Below are 16,759 nucleotides of genomic sequence, written 5' to 3' on the forward strand. Positions count from 1 at the left end.
TTTTTCATTATTCATCAGGCCTTTGGTGGTTCGGTAAAGAGCGGGCATCATGTTTTTATTGATGAGAGAGAGATAATCATTACACTGTTTCTTTGTGTTTGTTTTTGGTTCGATCGTCACTCGTCTGCAAGCTGGGGAATGTCTGTCCTGCTGTTGCACGTCGTAAACGTCTGAAGGTGGAGACTAGACCCGAGTGTGAGAAACAGACAGAAGATCCAACTTGTCAAAACGCAGAATGTTTTTTTTTTCACACGAGACGTGTTAGCATTCAGAAGATTCCGTGCCCTGCCCTAGACGGGAATAAACGGCATTAGAGTTTTGCTCACCTAAAGCTACTATTGTGGCTTTCTCTTGGCAACTTTTACAAACGATTGTGTTTTTTTAGATTCGTTTAGCAAGTCTTGAAACGGGTTGGAAAGCAACTGCTCTCAGGTGCCAGCTCGGTTCTGTTCCATAGATAACTACGAGTCATTCTTCCTCAGCCGTGCTGCTGTGGAGCATGTCCTGTGACAAGTGGAGACAGCTGTGCACCAGATGTAGCCGTCTGTTGACTTTACAGCTATGCAGTGGCTTCTTTTATTGCATGCCTGTTCGCTGAGTGACTTTGCCATCCCGTCGGTATCGTTTATCCAACATCAGTTGGACAAAATGGGTTTCATTGTTCCTGCCAGAAGGTCAGATGTAGTAAATGGCATGAGGCATTGTCTTGTGCTCAAAATGTCAGCATAAAGCAGGCATAGTTCTAACAAAATCTGCCCACGCTTGACAAAAATGTAAAAAATAGAAGGGAAGAAAAATTCTTTAAACCAAAGCATGCCATTCCCCAGGCATTTAATCCAAAACAAACAACGTTTGCTCTCGCGTTGTAGCTTCATGACTCATATCTGAGGGAGATCTAAAATTAAATCCTGATTTAACTCTTGATGTAAGATGCACACAGTGAGAAGGATGAAGATTTCAAGTATCTTCATTACAAGTTTCATAGAAAACAAAATTACCCTGTTTAATGGTTAGCTTCTAGATTGTTTAATAAAAATAAAAAACCACACGACTTTCTGTGATCTTCAAGCTCCTAGCAGCCATTAAAGGTGCGGAACACTCGTTAAATCAGAGCAATGCAGTGGTCTCTAGCAGGAATGAAAGCCTAGCAAGTCGTACTCGGAGGAATAAAAGCTCAGATGCGCCTCATCAAAGGAGAGCTTGTCACAGCAGGTTGTGGAGGCCTTTTTCCTAATATTTGTACATCTCACTCCTGATTGGCTAACAGCAATGCAATTGCTCTGTGACATCTACGTTATATCCCCACAAATAACTCCAGCCTGGAGGAGGTTACTGTGTTGCTAGTGCTAGCGGCTAGCTTCTATTAGCCGAGACGTTCTCTGATGATTCCTGGACGCTAAATCAACAACAGCCTTCCCCGTTGTGAGTCAAGATGGGTGAGTTCATGAATGTTAAGTGACAGAGTGACATAGTGACGTCTGTCAGGATTTTCTAACCCAAGAGTTTCACTGTCTATGTTCTATCAGCGGCTAATGCAGGAGATAGGTGTAGAGTGACCATTTCTAATCAGAAATAATCATTAAAGAATGGTTTTTCAGTGTTCCGCACCTTTAACTGATGTGATCGTTTGTCCTGATGAATAAAAGTAAAATACTGATTTCTCTTCTTCCCTCAGGTGGTTGCTGTTCAGTGACCCAGGGTACGAAGGCATGGTGTCTGTTCTGGAAAAAGGGGTGTTTCCTGTTCCGGAGGCTTGGGGCTTTCCTTCGCCCTTCGTAGGATCCCTCAGACCCCTTAAAATGGTGAGTATTAATGCGCATCATTGAAGCTAGTTCATGATATTCTCCAACTAAAGCTAGTCGATTAGGAAAGCTTTTACTTCTGGGCTGTTTTAATAAGATTTTGGCTGGAATGAAGCTTCTCCAGGCTGGTGTCTCTATATTTATTGGGAAACTCCACCAAATCCATAAATTCGGGTGTTCTGGCCACTTTTTATTTTTGAAGCACCGTTTATTTAAATCAATGGTTAATTAACAGGCTTCTGCAGAATTTGAGGTCATTAAACAACAAACACCTGGCCCATGGGAACATGAGCTTAAGAGCTGAAGTTTAGTGTGTTTATGGTAATTGTTGTCCATTCTTCCAGAATCCCATTTATGGGTTTAGGTACTGTTGGACAAGAAAGATTGACTCGCAGTTTCAGCAATAGTTAATCTTTTTATCAGGTTGAGAGCAGACAATGGAGCACTGAATAACTTCTAGATGCTGAAAATTGCTGTAGAAGGGCTTATGTGCTTCCTCCAGTATAAACCAAGGCTTCTATGATATATTTTAGTAATTTAATAAAAAAACATCTGAATTCCTGCAGAACTAACAACGTTCCAATCCTCCTCTGCTGTGTTTTGGTTCTAATTAAAAAGAGTTGCTGTAGAGTTGATACAGCAGCACTGTCTTGGTGAGGTTAATTAGCAGCCTTTTGTAGATAGCAATTGGTCTTTCCACTCACATTTTTCTTTTCTGTGTGAACGCGTCCAGGTCTGTCGCAGGAACAAGAAATAGTTTCTGATGCATTTTTGTTCTCCTACAATAAACTAAATGACTGATTTCTTGTTTCAGGGAGGATTCAAAGTGGAGAATCCCAATGAAGTCAAGGTATGAATAAGTTCCCTCTAAAATGTTCTGTTTTTATATATTATTGAGGTCAGATTAGGAATGTTTAGCACCGTGATTATGAATATGTATTTTATACAGGGTTAGGATTAGGGTTACGCTCCTTAAAGTTACCAGATCGTGGCATTTTAGACCTTTGAGAACAGGTAGGAACAATATTTGATCAAATATTACGGTTGGCACTATTAAGATGTCATTTATCATAAATAAAAGTTATTTTCATCAGCCTAAATTTATACTCAGAACTAAAATGGTTCATTTCAGCAAAGCTCCACCCACATCCACTCTGACAAAATTCAATTCAATTCAATTCAAGTTTATTTATATAGCATCCATCCTGGCCATTGGGATGCAGGAGCCAGGATCACCTAGCCCTGGTGATCAGCCTGACACCGCCCCTCCTCCTCCTCTCTTCCAGGCTGCTGAGGAGCACAGCTGAGCTGGCATAAAAAGGCCGTGCCTTCTGCAGTCCGGGAGGCAGCAGTGCAGGGGTTCTGCTGTCCTCCAGGCCTCATTTTGTTTTCAACCCCTTTGTTTGTGATGAGTTTTAACTTTTAAAGTTTTAACTCTGAGTGATGAGCTTTTAAAAGGGCAAAGCTCTGACTGACCCAGAGGGATCGTTTTGAAGGTTAACTTGGATGCAATTTTATTGACTCTGATTTTAAAGGCCTTCTGTTTCAGTAAAACATTTAGAATAAGTTTTAACCAGGTGTTTTTAAATGTTGGTAATTGATCTTTTATTGTTAACCTTTTGAGAGTTTTTGTTTGGCATTAGTTTAATATTGCGTGCCATCTGTTTGCACTTGTTTTTAGAAACTTTTGTAACAATTAAACCCATTTTAAGTCCACCTTCGCAATTCTTATGTTACCCCCTCAACATTTTAACACCTCCTGTCAGGGACGTAACATAGTGCCAAATCATGACCAGCGTCATCTCAAGGCACTTCACATAATAAACATTCCAATACAGGTCAGTTCATTAAGCCAGTCAGAAAAAAAGTTTCCTATATAAGGAACCCAGCAAATTGCATCGAGTCAGTGTCAGTGACTTTACAGCAATCCTCATACTAAGCAAGCATGCAGTGACAGTGGAGAGGGAAATTCCCTTTTAACAGGAAGAAACCTCCAGAGGATCCTGGCTCGGTATATTAACAGCCATTCGCCACGACTCACTGGGGATCAAGAAGACAGAGCACGCACACACACACACACACACACACACACACACACACACACACACACACACACACACACACGGACTAAAGCAGGGAGTTGGTTCCACAAGAGAGGAGCCTGATAACTAAAAGATCTGCCTCCCATCCTCATTTTAGATATTCTGGGAACCGCCAGTAAACTGCAGTCTGAGAGCGAAATGCTCAGAGAGGACTGGATTATGCGGAAATATTATTTCCTCACACTCTATGCCATAAGTCAGCACAAGGTCTAATGTATGATGGCAGGAGTGGGTGGAGCTATGAATTCTTTGGGTAAAACCAATTGAGTCTAAGATATTACCAAAGGCTACATTGAGGCTATCATTTTCAATGTCCACATGAATGTTAAAATCCCCCACTACAATGACCTTTTCAGTATTTAGCACCAAATCAGATAAAAAATCAGAGTCAGGGCCTGATGGAAGATATAAAACTACAAACAAGAGTGGTTTTACAGTTTTGCAATCTGGATTAGGAAAACTAAGAATAAGGTGTTCAAAAGAACTGTAGCTATTAATTGGTAAGGGGTTGATTAATAGGTCTGAATGAAGAATGGTTACTACTCCTCCTCCTCGCCCTGTACTTTGAGCAATATGATTTAAACAATTTGAAGGAGTCACCTCGTTTAAACTAACATAGTCCTCTTGCTGCAGCCAGGATTCTGTGAGAGACAGCAAAGCAATCTGATTATCACAACTCAAGTCATTAACTAACAGAGTCTTAGAAAAAATGGATCTAATGTTCAACAACCCGCATTTAATTTTTCTAATTTTCTACTCAGTTGAATTTGTTCTAATATTTATGAGATTTCCATGATTTGCTTTATTAAGCCTGATATTTAATCTGTGTGATTTTGGCCGTGGGCAGGACACTGTCTCTATGGGGTAGTGGGTGTGTATCAGTACAGAAGCTGCAGAGGGGTGGGTTAAACTACGACTCTGCTTCCTGGTCTGGACCCTGGGTTGTCATGGAGGACTAATAAAACTGGCCATGTTCCTAGAAAGAAGAGCTGCTCCATCCAAAGAGGTATGGATGCCGTCTCTTCGCATCAGACCAGGTTTTCCCCAAAAAGTTTTCCAATTATCAATGTAGCCCACGTTGTTTTCAGGACACCACCTAGACAGCCAGCGGTTGAAGGACAGCATGCGGCTAAACATGTCACACCTACAACAGCGTCTTGGGCAAGCCCACTGCTGTATTGACCTTGGTAGTCCAGCGGTTAAAGTGACTGCTTAGGCATACTATCCACTGGACTACCAAGTCTCCTACTGGACAATAGTTGCCTGACACACAACACACATATCCTGTGCACATGCTGGTCGTTACGTGCATCTTTATAGACAAGACACATGGTTTTTACGGTGGTGTTTTTCCCCCAATGCAAAAGCAATTTGTCAGAATATCCCAGTTTCAAGACAGACTAGGTTGAGGGGGAGGAGAAATGGGCAAATTTCTTCAGTTTGCAGTAAAATTTGACCAAATTGAAGCTGAGGCAGAAAAACGTCTGAAGGCAGCCAAAAACGGGTTTGGGGGTATTTCTCATGAGGAAATGACAATATCACATCATAAAAAGCTCCAAAAAGTGGATTTTCTATGATATGGCTCATTTGAATATTAGAAACACATTTTATTAAAAAAAAACTTTTGGTTTTTTGTTTGCATTTTTTTAGCCAAAATAAAAATAAAGTGGTGGATTTTTGAAAAGGAGTCACAGTAATTAGAGATTAATAGAAAGGAGCAGATTGTACTATCATTCAGCAACACAATGAAGGGAAAATGACTAATTTGTTACGCAATGTGTAAAATATTATGCACAAATGTGGTAAATACATTACATCTACTGAATATTCTATTCCCACATCAGAAAGTCTTTATGGTTTGTGTTCAAATCCACCATGGAATAATGTCGGTTCCTCTACGCAGGCTGTCGTGTACGAGAAGCCTGGCTTTGAGGGCTCCTCTCTGGAAATCGACAGCGATGTTTTCAGCTTCTGCGAGGCTGAAGGAGGAGGCATCGCCGCAGACGGAGCGAACCTTGACACAAACAACCTGAAATCTGTTGGATCATTAAAGATTATTGGAGGATTGTGAGTCTCCGTCTCACCGTGCTATTCTTAGTGACTTGAAGCTCTGAGCAAAGTTTACACAAAACTTCAATAAATACATATTTTTTCATTATGCAACGTGGTTTAAATCTACCAATGTGGCTCTGAAGAGAAATCCATCAACGTGTTTTTTCCTGTTGCAGCTGGGTGGGATACAGCCAGCCTGGGTTTGAGGGTCAGCAGCACATCCTGGAGGAAGGAGAGTACCTGGATTGCAGCGACTGGAGAGGCGCTGAGCTTCTGTCACTGCGACCGATTATTTCTGTAAGTTACCATAAATACACCAATATATTATAAACAGCATGTAAGACATTCTGTTGAAGTTGTTAGTTTAGCTCAGCCTTGTGCGTGAAGGACAGAGGGTGTATATATTATAGGCTGAATACATAGGGTCCATCATTAATTTGTATTTTTGCGCTACTTCTGCATCTGCTGGTGTAAAAAAAAAGAGAAGGGTGCAATTATTTTTGCAGCGCACCAATCACTAAGCTCCTCAGCCTTCTGCTATAAATCAATTCATCGCCATGGGAAACCAAACCAATAACCGCGGGTATAAACTTCACAATATAATTGCTTGGACGTCTTGCAGGGCAATCAAATATCTGAGCATTGTGTGCGGGGGGGTTTACTTTTCTTCAGATATGGAATACAAAACAAAGGAAATCCACAAATGGAAATCGATGAAAGAAAAATCCCTCCCGCAGCTCTCGGATGTTCGGCTTTTCTAAAACAAACTGGTTTATTGGCTAAAATGTTAAATCCCAAAGCTGCACTGGAGTCAAAACAACAGTTTGAAGCATCGCTTCAAACAAACGTTTCAGGTTCAGCTGAGTGTTTGGGGGTTTCAAAAAAATGTAACTGGTGCCCTGTGGCATGCTGAGAATTTGTCCTGCTCCTCAAGTGAGATCATTTCTGAAAACCCCTGTCTCACTAAATCTGTCATGTCCTATATATTTTTCCATTTGGCCCTAATTATCCTGTTCTCTTGTAGGATTTCTTGTCCCCTCTCATGAAAATGTTCTCCGATAAAAACTTTGGCAAGCTCGGTGTGAACGTTGACCTCACGGCGCCCGTTATCAACATGGACGACACAGGCTACGGCATGAAAACGCAGTCCATCGATGTCCTCGGTGGTGTGTGAGTACTTTTTTCTGCGTTTGCTGAAGGCACGTCTCATCCCTTCATATGCAAAACTTCCAGTGTTTTTCCAACCCTGCAACCTTTGCATTAGTCGAGACCAAAGTTCCTGCTTCCTCTCGTGTTGGTTTCTTGCCATTTAAAGGTGCCCAGGTGTAACGGCAAAAGCCGCCACACCCAAACAGACAGGCCTCGACAGATACGCGAGCTCACTAATGTTTTAAAGCTTCCACGCATCACTTCCCTGTTGGGGTGTGATTGTCCTGCCTCACGCTCGGGAAAGTTGGGAAAGTTCAGTTTTACTTAGATGGCACATGTCTGGTTTTGTTTATGTTGTGATCAGCCAAAAAAAGCAAAGAGCAGGAAGAAAATCCGAAGCAAATCAGGAAAATGAAATGCAGAACATGCGTTGGTGACTGTTGCTTCCCATGGGAGAATCCAACAAACGTGGAGGGGAACACTGTGTCCTCCTTTAGCAGGAAGGGTTTTACTGCTAGCCTCACCCACGTGTTCCTCTGATTGGCTCTGTGGTTTGAATTGGACTCGCGGTGGGAGGCTTTGTTTGTACCCTTGCACATCATGAATCCACAAAAGCAACACAAGGTTTCAGCCACTTTAGACCCGCCACGTTTGCCAAGACAACAAATGCTGACACGCTGCGAAGTGGGAAGCTACTATGCACTCGGATCCAGACCGAGTTGTTGGCTTTTCTGATGCATTTGCACAGCTTCGCCTGAATTCCTGCGGTTCTTCTTTCCAAGGAATTGTGGCCACATCAAAGGTGTCTCTCTGCTGATTAAAATAAAATGAAAGTGGATAAATCTCTCTTCTGATGGAGTAATCGTGCACCGCTTTCTGTGTTCTTGTTTTCACTCCCTCTCAGCTGGGTTGTGTTTGAAGAACCAGGCTTCAGTGGCGAGACCTACATCCTGGAGAAAGGCTTGTATGGAAGCCCGGAGGACTGGGGGGCGCTGCAGCACAGAGTTGGCTCTGCCATGCCGGTCCTGCTGGTAAGAGGGGTGACTCACAAGGAAACCACAACGCCTCACTGTTTTGCTCTGGTGGAAACGTGGCCTGGGTGTTACTCAGACGGTCCAGAAACTGTGATATTTTACATCCAGTTGCTAAAATAGTCTGTGTTTTTACTCAAGTTGCACACTTTGAGAACTTTTGACTTCCCCTGGCAACTCTACCTCACTCTAGATTATATCAGGACTAATCTCAGCACTCACACTTGTGACATAATCGATTATTTAGAATGAATTGTGGAAGTTTTGGAGTAAATCAGGAATAAACTCATGTGCCCGGTTTAGAAAGGAAAACAGGAACGTACATGACTAAAGCGTGGATCATGTAGGTGACTCATAGTGAAAATGTTTTGATTGCAAACCACAAAATGATGAGCAGATGCTTTTAAAGGGGACAAAATATGCTAAATTCTCCTTCTGCATCCTTTTCTACTGCTATGTGGATCTCTACTGCCTCTATAAACAAAAACAAAAAAACATCAGTCTTCTGTCACTGATTTTAGGAATTGTGCAAATAAATTGAGCAGTTTCAAAAAGTCCCCATTTGTGACATCACAAATGTGGAAATTACCGTATTTTCCAGAGTATAAGTCGCACCAACCTTAAAATGTATAATGATGAAGAAAAAAAACATATATAAGTTGCACTGGACTATAAGTCGCATTTTGGGGGGAAATTTTATTATTTTTACAAAATCTGAGACCAAGCATTTCACATTGCAAGACAAGTGCCGGTAACAATAACAGAATAAACAATCAGGGTGCAGCAGCACGCCACGGTCTCCAGCAGAGGATGGCGGTGTTTAACCCCTCCCAGCGGGGCAGAGGAGCTGAAACCTGGACCGGAGCCGGCCCGCAGCAGCGCGGTATACATAATTTGGTATATAAGGCGCTTTGGTATATAAGTCGCAGGACCAGCCAGACTATGAAAAAAGTGTAACTTATAGTCCGGAAAATACGGTACCATATAAACCTCTATCATCTGGAGGTGAGACCTGCTGCTGGAAGAGCAGTGGCTCTACTTCAAAGCCCTCGCGCATATCAGAGTTTCTCAGCCTATAGCAAGCCGAGCAGGGATGGGTGGGCGTGGCTAGTGTTAGCTTTTCTTTTTTTTTAACTGAGCCCTGACACAGCTCAAAGATGCAGGAATCGCTTTATGTGAGAGGGTTTTTGTGCAAAGAACTTCATAACCATAGAACTATTTTAACTTGAGAAAAGTCATAATATGCCCCCGTTTAAAGAATACGTACTGTCGTTTTATACACCAAATTCATGCTCAGAGTTGTAGTCAAATTTTCACCAGAAATTATATTAAATGCAGTTTTACCAAACTAAATGTCCAAAGAGAAATCTAAATAACAAGACTGTTGAAATGTGTCATTTTCTATAGAAATATGATGAATCATCTGCTGTTTTACATTGCTAAGTTTGACTAGAGCTGCTTTTTGATAATCAAGGACAAATTTAAAAAAATGTGGAAAATACTGATGAAAAGAAAATGAATCTAAAACTAACTAACATTATACCTCTGTTCTGAGTCGGATCATATTTATTGTGAACGCTTAATGAAATTAAGCTCTTTTGTTGCTTCCTCTGAAAGGGGTAGGAAGCAATTAGAAACTGATGCAGCATTTCACTTCAGTTTTTTATGATAAAACATGAGGCTGATGAGTAAAAAATAAAGAATGTCCATCACTGTGATGGGGATTTAAAAGATTTCCTCCTGAGTGCGTAAAATCCACAGAGCCCCAGGTTGTTAAGCTTGGCCTTGATGAGGTCGACAGATTCTTCCATTTTTATGATCCAGCTTCAGGCCTAAGGTTAACAGCAGCTCCAAAAATGTTTACGATGCACATTAAACGAAAAGGACAAATCGGATTAGAATCAACTCACTTGAGACCCTAAAGGATTTGCTGATTATTGTATAGGAGCAGAAAATTACAGAGCAGGATGCTCTCTTATAAATATGAACGTTATTAAAATGCAACCCTTCTACTTCCTGTTAGGCTGAAAATAATAATGTGGCTTTTGAAAGTCTGCAAACCTCCAAAGGATGCTAAAACCAATAAAACCTTCTGCAGGAACAGACTCCATACTTCACATTCACTTCCTATTGATTTAGTTTATAACGAGTGGAAAAAACTATTTTCTTCCCCTGTTTTTCAAAAACATTTATATTTTCCCACCTTTTACAGCAGAGTTGTTGCAGATTACTTGTTTCTTTTCCTTTCAGGATGATTTTGTGAGCACAGACAAGTTTAAGGTAGGTTATAAGTGCAAAATAACATGAAAAATAACCTCTGTGTTTTTTGTTCAGTTATTTGGTGACGTCTGTGAGCAGATGACTCAGTCTTCATGCCGTGATCTGTGTCCCTCAGGTGCAGCTTTTCTCCGATCCGGGTTTTCAAGGCTCTGTCCTTGTCCTGGAGGACAGCGCAGTGTCCCTTCAGGATGGTTTCTCCGTAGCTTCCTGCAAGGTTCTGGCTGGCAGGTGAGCTTTGTACCAAGTCCAACGAAAACATTTGCAACCTTCTGAAGGCAGATTTTAGCAGCAGGTATCACTGCTACAAGCCATGCACTTTAATTAATACAATACGAATACTACAAATATTACACTGCAGCATCTATATTAATGCATTAAGTTGCAAAGCTCAGTTAATTAGTAAGAAAGCAACATGATGTTCATCCTATTAATTATGACACAGCTCATAAATCAGCCTGCGGTACAGAATGATGTACGGAAAACCAGAGGTTCTCCCTTGAATTGTTTTTAATCACATTTTCCATGTTCCTGTGTGCTATTGTTTATGCAAATGGATTCCAGCTGGCTGGCATATGAAAGCCAGGACTTCACAGGGAAGATGTATGTGTTAGAAGAAGGCAGCTACCCAGATCTGAGAGCGATGGGCTGTGTCAGCAGTGGCTCGTCCATTCTGTCCCTGCAAATCGTTGGATTTGTGAGTCACTTCTTTTTTTTATTTTTTTATTATTCTAACACAAATCCACCCAACCTTTTTCTATGCTTGCTAATCCTATTAAGCATGCAACCCATCTTAATGTGCTGCAAGTATTTTCTGTGGAAAAATGAAAGCTGTCATTCCCGTTTTAATTAGTTTTCAAGTTACCCAAATAAAAATAAAAGTGTTGAGCGATAACTATGTGGGGAAGGGGGGTTATTATGGCCTTCAAAGAGTCAGGAGAGCACAGGTGTATCAAAGAGTCCCGCATTTCATTTAGAGGAAGTAGCATTGTTTCCAAAAAACCAGCATGCACATGCTGTAGGAATGGAATGCAGCCCTCATTATAGTGCACCCGTGCTTTCCCCCTTTTTTAAAGTCGAAATAACTGCTGTTAAATTGGGCTGCTGGCTGCAGGGGGGATAAAATTCAAGCTGGTTTGAACTACATGCACAGCTCCCAACGTTTAAATTAATTCTACATCATGTCTCACAATGCCTCTGGGAAAATATATCACTTCAAAATAAGTTTTCAGAAGATAAACAGGAGCTTAGAATAGGCTGACTGTTTGGCAGGAACATGTATAATAAACTAAACGCAGAATTCAGAGCTTAAACAAAAGTGTGTTCCCCTAGTGGCTGGCTGCAGTACTGGTTTTATGTCCCGCCCCCTTAGTTTTTTATTTCATGCAGTGATTCATGGGATTTTTAAAGAGCTACTTTGCTAATCTCCTGTTGTGGTTAGCTGTGCCACAATGCTACTAGCATCTCGACTTATAAAAAAATGCTGCTTTTGTATTCAGTTGCAATGCCCCTCAGCCACCACAAGAGGCAGTGTTCTTTCTATGCATTTTCTTGTTCAAGTTATTTATGTTTTCTTCTGACAAACTACACTTTATAACTTTTTAAGCAACAGCTAATTTTCTCTATGGATCTTACATACTAGAGAAGTCTGGCCAATTTTAGCAATAAAATGTAATATCGGAATTGGTTTTTACTCTTTTAATGACCCAACTTTTAGATAAGATGCACATCTTATACATCAAACTCTTCTGCTTCATCTCCTCTCTCTTGAAAAGTCACAATATGACAGATCTGAGGTTTAGATCCTGAGATAGTTTAGTTTTATTTGACACAACTTGTGAGGAAGTGGGGATTTTCTCTGTGTTGTGAGGATCTGCTGTCCTAGATGTCCTGCTGTATGATAGGAGAAATATAATTTTAGCAACCTAAATTATTTAGTTTTTCCTTTTTTATTAGGGGGGACTCCACATAAATCGGTGTTGGAAATTAAGAGTTAGACAATATTGGTATATCGATGTAAAAAAAGCTAATATCAAGCGTCGTATTACATAACTTTCTGATTTTAAACAGCAAATTTAGAGATTAAGAGTTTAATATTCATTTAAAGCAAAATAATAAAAATGGAAATTTGAAAATGCAACTAACCCAAACATTTAAACAATATCTTAGAGCTTATCTTGTATCTTGAGGTTATAAATAAATCACCACTCCAGCATCGATTTAGAAAAGCAGTCGTTCTTTACAGTAACCAGACTGTGAATCTGCCAGAGAGCACGGGGGTTGGAGTGTGGTCTGTTGCCAGGGCAACTTCAAATAAGCTGCATCACCTGCAGCTTCCACAGTTTGTTAATGTGCTTTCTGTCTTTCTTGGCAGGAGTTTTCTCTGCCATCCATCACTCTATTTGAGCGATGCGGTCTGCGGGGGAAGAGGGTACTTCTCACGGAAGGATCAGTCAACCTTCAGCTGGCTGGAGGCTGCGGCCGAGTCCAGTCTGTGCTGGTGGATGGAGGCATGTGAGTACATTGCTGTGTGTGCGTGCGTGCGTGCGTGTGTGTGTGTGTGTGTGTGTGCGTGCGTGTGTGTGTGTGTGTGTGTGTGTGTGTGTGTGTGTGTGTGTGAATAAAGGCTGCCTTTGAAGACAGGATGCTTAAATCTGACAAAAACCAACCTGCAAAGTTGGCTGCAGAATCATATTTAAATTATGATATATTCGGAGATTAAAACAAACAGAACAATAGATGAAGAAAATGTAATTATCAAATATTCCCTGTCTGACAGATAAATAACAATGTGTGAAAGTGTTAGCAAAAGTGAGACTAAAGCTAGCTCCCGTCCTGCATGCATCGCACATTTCGTCGCACTTCTAGTCATTTGTGGGCCAACAAAAAACACTGAATAGTCACAAATAGATGGTTTATTATATTATTCAGCGGTCTGCAGCACACCTCTCCTACTCAGCTCAGCAATGTCACCTTTGGTCTCTGCGACGGTGGCACAGGAGTTAAGTGCTCGCCCCGTAATCGGAAGGTTGCAGGATCAAGCCCCGCTCAGTCTGTCGCTGTCGTTGTGTCCTTGGGCAAGACACTTAACCCACGTTGCCTGCTGGTGGTGGTCGGAGGGACTGGTGGCGCCAGTGCTCGGCAGCCTCGCCTCTGTCAGTGCGCCCCAGGGCAGCTGTGGCTACATTGTAGCTCATCACCACCAGTGTGTGAATGGGTGAATGACTGATTGTGTTGTAAAGCGCCTTGGGGGGTTCTAGGACTCTAGAAGGCGCTATATCAAATACAGGCCATTTACCATTTTACTCTCCCATGCCTCTCTGATTTATTGCAGTTTTTTTTTTCTCTTTCTTTCTTGAAAATTTGACATTTAGAAACCACACAGTGTGTGTGACAGGTCGATGCATGTGTGTGTTTCTGCCGGAGCCCACTGTGCTGTCAAGGATCCCTCTCTCAGTCATGAAACACATGAAACAGAATAATTTTTACCATGCACATCTGTCTGTAGTTTAAAATCCCCTGAGGGGCCAAAACTAAACACATTTTAGAAATTTTTATCAGCTTCCAAATTGACTTTTTGTTGAAGCTTTTCTTCATCCACCATTTTTTTAACCCATTCTTAAGGTTTATAAATTGTCTATTGTATTGAGTTTATTTTATCTCATTACGATTGAACTTATTGTATTTTAGTGTTTTCTCCCTCTGCTGCATAACTTTTACCCTACTTTTACTTGGCTGTAAACGAAACAAATTTCCCACTTGTGGGACTAATAAAGGTTATCTTATCTTATCTTATCTTATCATTAGCCTCATATGTCCTGTGCAATATAATACCACAGCTTTTAAATGGCAGACAAATCCCTTGAATTAAAAGCTTAAAATAAAGATGATTGAACCTGAGATGATAAAAGAAGCTTGGATAAAGGTTGTTTCTTCAAAGAAAATGTCTGCAGTTTCACACGAGTGGCTATTTTTACTCAAATAATCACTTAATTAGATATTTTAGTGTGATGAACAAAGGATGATAGATGCCCTGAGCTATTTCTGCAGGCTCAGACGTGATGTTTACAAGATTCTGAAATCCTGGACGTTTAGTGCGGAGCCAGCACATCTTGATATTGCAGCTCGGTTCATGACAGTGTTGACAGCTATGGAAACCTGCTGCTGATGTGCAAGATTCAGACTGTGGGTGTGAGCCCTGCAGGAGGGAAAAAAAGGGCTTGCAGCATGTCAGAGCTGTCTGTGGAAGTGGAACAGTCCCGCTGCATGGGCCGTTTAGATCGAAGCAAAAAGAAAAGTTAGAGATCAAGACGCTCTGCGTAGTTTAGTTGATCTTTTTACAAAGTGTTGCACAAAAAAGCAACTTCTACTCGTTTTTATTTTTTTATGTTTGTAAGCTTATTGGATAGATTTGTTCTGTAAAACAGACTCTTAAGCTTGAAACTGGTGACTAATTTTGCTGAGCTTCTGATGACCGGGCAGTTTCTTTGATCACACCACTAGAGGAGTGTTTTCTTCCGTCTCAGGTGGGTCTTGTACGAGGGAATCAACTATCGGGGAGCTCAGATCCTGCTGAAGCCTGGTGAGATTCCTGACTGGCGCATGTTCAGCAGCTGGCAGAAAATTGGATCCCTGCGCCCTCTCATACAGGTTTGCACCAAATGCGTCACCAGCACTCAAACATGCTACGTACTTACCTTTCTAAAGGGTGCCCGTGCATTCCAAACATCTTCAGTGTGAGTTCAGGCAACTAAAACCGACCAACGGAGTCCAAAAACAAAAAAATCTAATTAACCAGAGCAGTGACTCCAGCTCTTAAATATGTAAATGTCTTTGTGTGTGCAGAAGCAAGTTCATTTCCGTTTAAGGAACCGGCAAACGGGGTTAATGATGTCGGTGACCGGCGACCTGGATGATGTAAAAATGCTGCGAATACACGAAACGGAGGAAACGGATGGACTGGAGCAGATTTGGTTCTACTACAATGGGCATCTGCACTGCAAGGTACCACTTATATACCATGAGAATGATGATGGTGAATGTCGACACCCTGAAAGAGGTCAAATAGCACCACAACTGACAGAATCACTGACTTAAGCTTGTGCCTGTCACTGATCTGTGACCAGCTATTGGAAGAGTGCTGCCTGAGTCCCAGTGGCAGCGTCACCATCGCTGGAAGCCGAGTGGGGCTCACGCCAGGGCTAGACAACCAGACCCACCTCTGGAGCATGACCTCTAAAGGTTTCATCCACTACACGCCCACACCCGACCTCGTCCTGGACATCAAAGGTGAGCATCCATGTCAAAAAAAGTTTTTTATTCAAACTTTTTCTTTTTTAAAGTAAAACAATTTTCTATCTGGGCTCCCACAACTTGCATTTGTTTTGTTTTAACAATAATTCATAGCTTTAATCATACCAAAAAACAAAAATAAATGTTTAAAACTAGTTATTTTTATCTGATCTAAACCAAAAGGCCTCCTTGGGGAACGTTTGTGGGGGATGTCCTCTCCACCACTGTTGACATATAGTGACACCTAGTGGACATAATAATATCAGCGGATGCACACCGGTGTACAGGTTACCTGGTGCTGCATTCTTGGTTGTTTGATAATAATACTTAATTATGAAATTGATTATTTCTAAGTTGGATTATTCTTTTTCATGTTAAATTTTTATTCTTTTTATTTGCTAAATTTAATCATTATGCTTTTTCTTTTCTTCTCGTTCGAAATATACTTTCTAAACTAAATTAAATGCCTGATTAGTGTGATCAGTATTAATAACATCAGTTCTAATCTTGCCATGAGACATCCTTTAATAACAGCTGTTTTTATAAACACTGAGAAATCTGTACACTAACTACAACACGTTTCTTTCTCTCAGGCGGCTTCAACTACGACAAAAGCCAAGTGATTCTCAACACACTCGATCCAAACAAACTACAGCAAAGGTGGGATGTGGAGATCATCTGAGCAGATGGGATGAGCCTGTAACGGGACGTCTGACGCATCGTTTCTTCAGCTGAACTGTTAAAAACTCTAAAAAGGTCAAAGCTAAAGTTTTAATGGCTCTGAACTTGAAAGACGCTTCAGATTTTGAAACCTCTGGTAATATTTTTGATGATATTTTCATTGAATGAACCTGTTTCTACCTGATAATTTAAACAGTGTTACGTTCGAGTCTTTTTGAATGATGCCATACTACCGTTTCTTCCCTTGTCTGCATGCAATATGTGCAAAGAGAATGCAATTTGCCTTTTTTTGATGTTTTAATCACATCTGTACAACACAGCTGCTTTGTTGTCATAAATAAAACTATTTTGACAATAACTTTGTTTTAAATAC

General features: G+C 41.0%; 1 protein-coding gene across 2 annotated transcripts in view; it reads left to right on the top strand.

The window, feature by feature from the left end:
* LOC107377651 (beta/gamma crystallin domain-containing protein 1) overlaps positions 1 to 16,744 on the top strand; it is a 30,911-nt gene extending 14,167 nt beyond the window's left edge. For both annotated transcript variants that reach the window (XM_015947406.3, XM_070543532.1), the window contains 14 exons: positions 1,676 to 1,802; positions 2,617 to 2,652; positions 5,808 to 5,971; positions 6,133 to 6,253; positions 6,981 to 7,126; positions 8,010 to 8,136; positions 10,387 to 10,416; positions 10,532 to 10,644; positions 10,978 to 11,110; positions 12,788 to 12,927; positions 14,940 to 15,063; positions 15,259 to 15,417; positions 15,540 to 15,702; positions 16,299 to 16,744. In XM_015947406.3, coding sequence (XP_015802892.3) covers positions 1,676 to 1,802; positions 2,617 to 2,652; positions 5,808 to 5,971; positions 6,133 to 6,253; positions 6,981 to 7,126; positions 8,010 to 8,136; positions 10,387 to 10,416; positions 10,532 to 10,644; positions 10,978 to 11,110; positions 12,788 to 12,927; positions 14,940 to 15,063; positions 15,259 to 15,417; positions 15,540 to 15,702; positions 16,299 to 16,387 — 1,672 coding nt within the window. In that variant the 3' untranslated portion in view covers positions 16,388 to 16,744. The remainder of the gene's footprint in view (positions 1 to 1,675; positions 1,803 to 2,616; positions 2,653 to 5,807; positions 5,972 to 6,132; positions 6,254 to 6,980; positions 7,127 to 8,009; positions 8,137 to 10,386; positions 10,417 to 10,531; positions 10,645 to 10,977; positions 11,111 to 12,787; positions 12,928 to 14,939; positions 15,064 to 15,258; positions 15,418 to 15,539; positions 15,703 to 16,298) is intronic.
* Positions 16,745 to 16,759: the final 15 nt, after the last annotated feature.

This window comes from Nothobranchius furzeri, chromosome 2, assembly GCF_043380555.1.
Source record: "Nothobranchius furzeri strain GRZ-AD chromosome 2, NfurGRZ-RIMD1, whole genome shotgun sequence".
Lineage (NCBI taxonomy): Eukaryota > Metazoa > Chordata > Actinopteri > Cyprinodontiformes > Nothobranchiidae > Nothobranchius > Nothobranchius furzeri.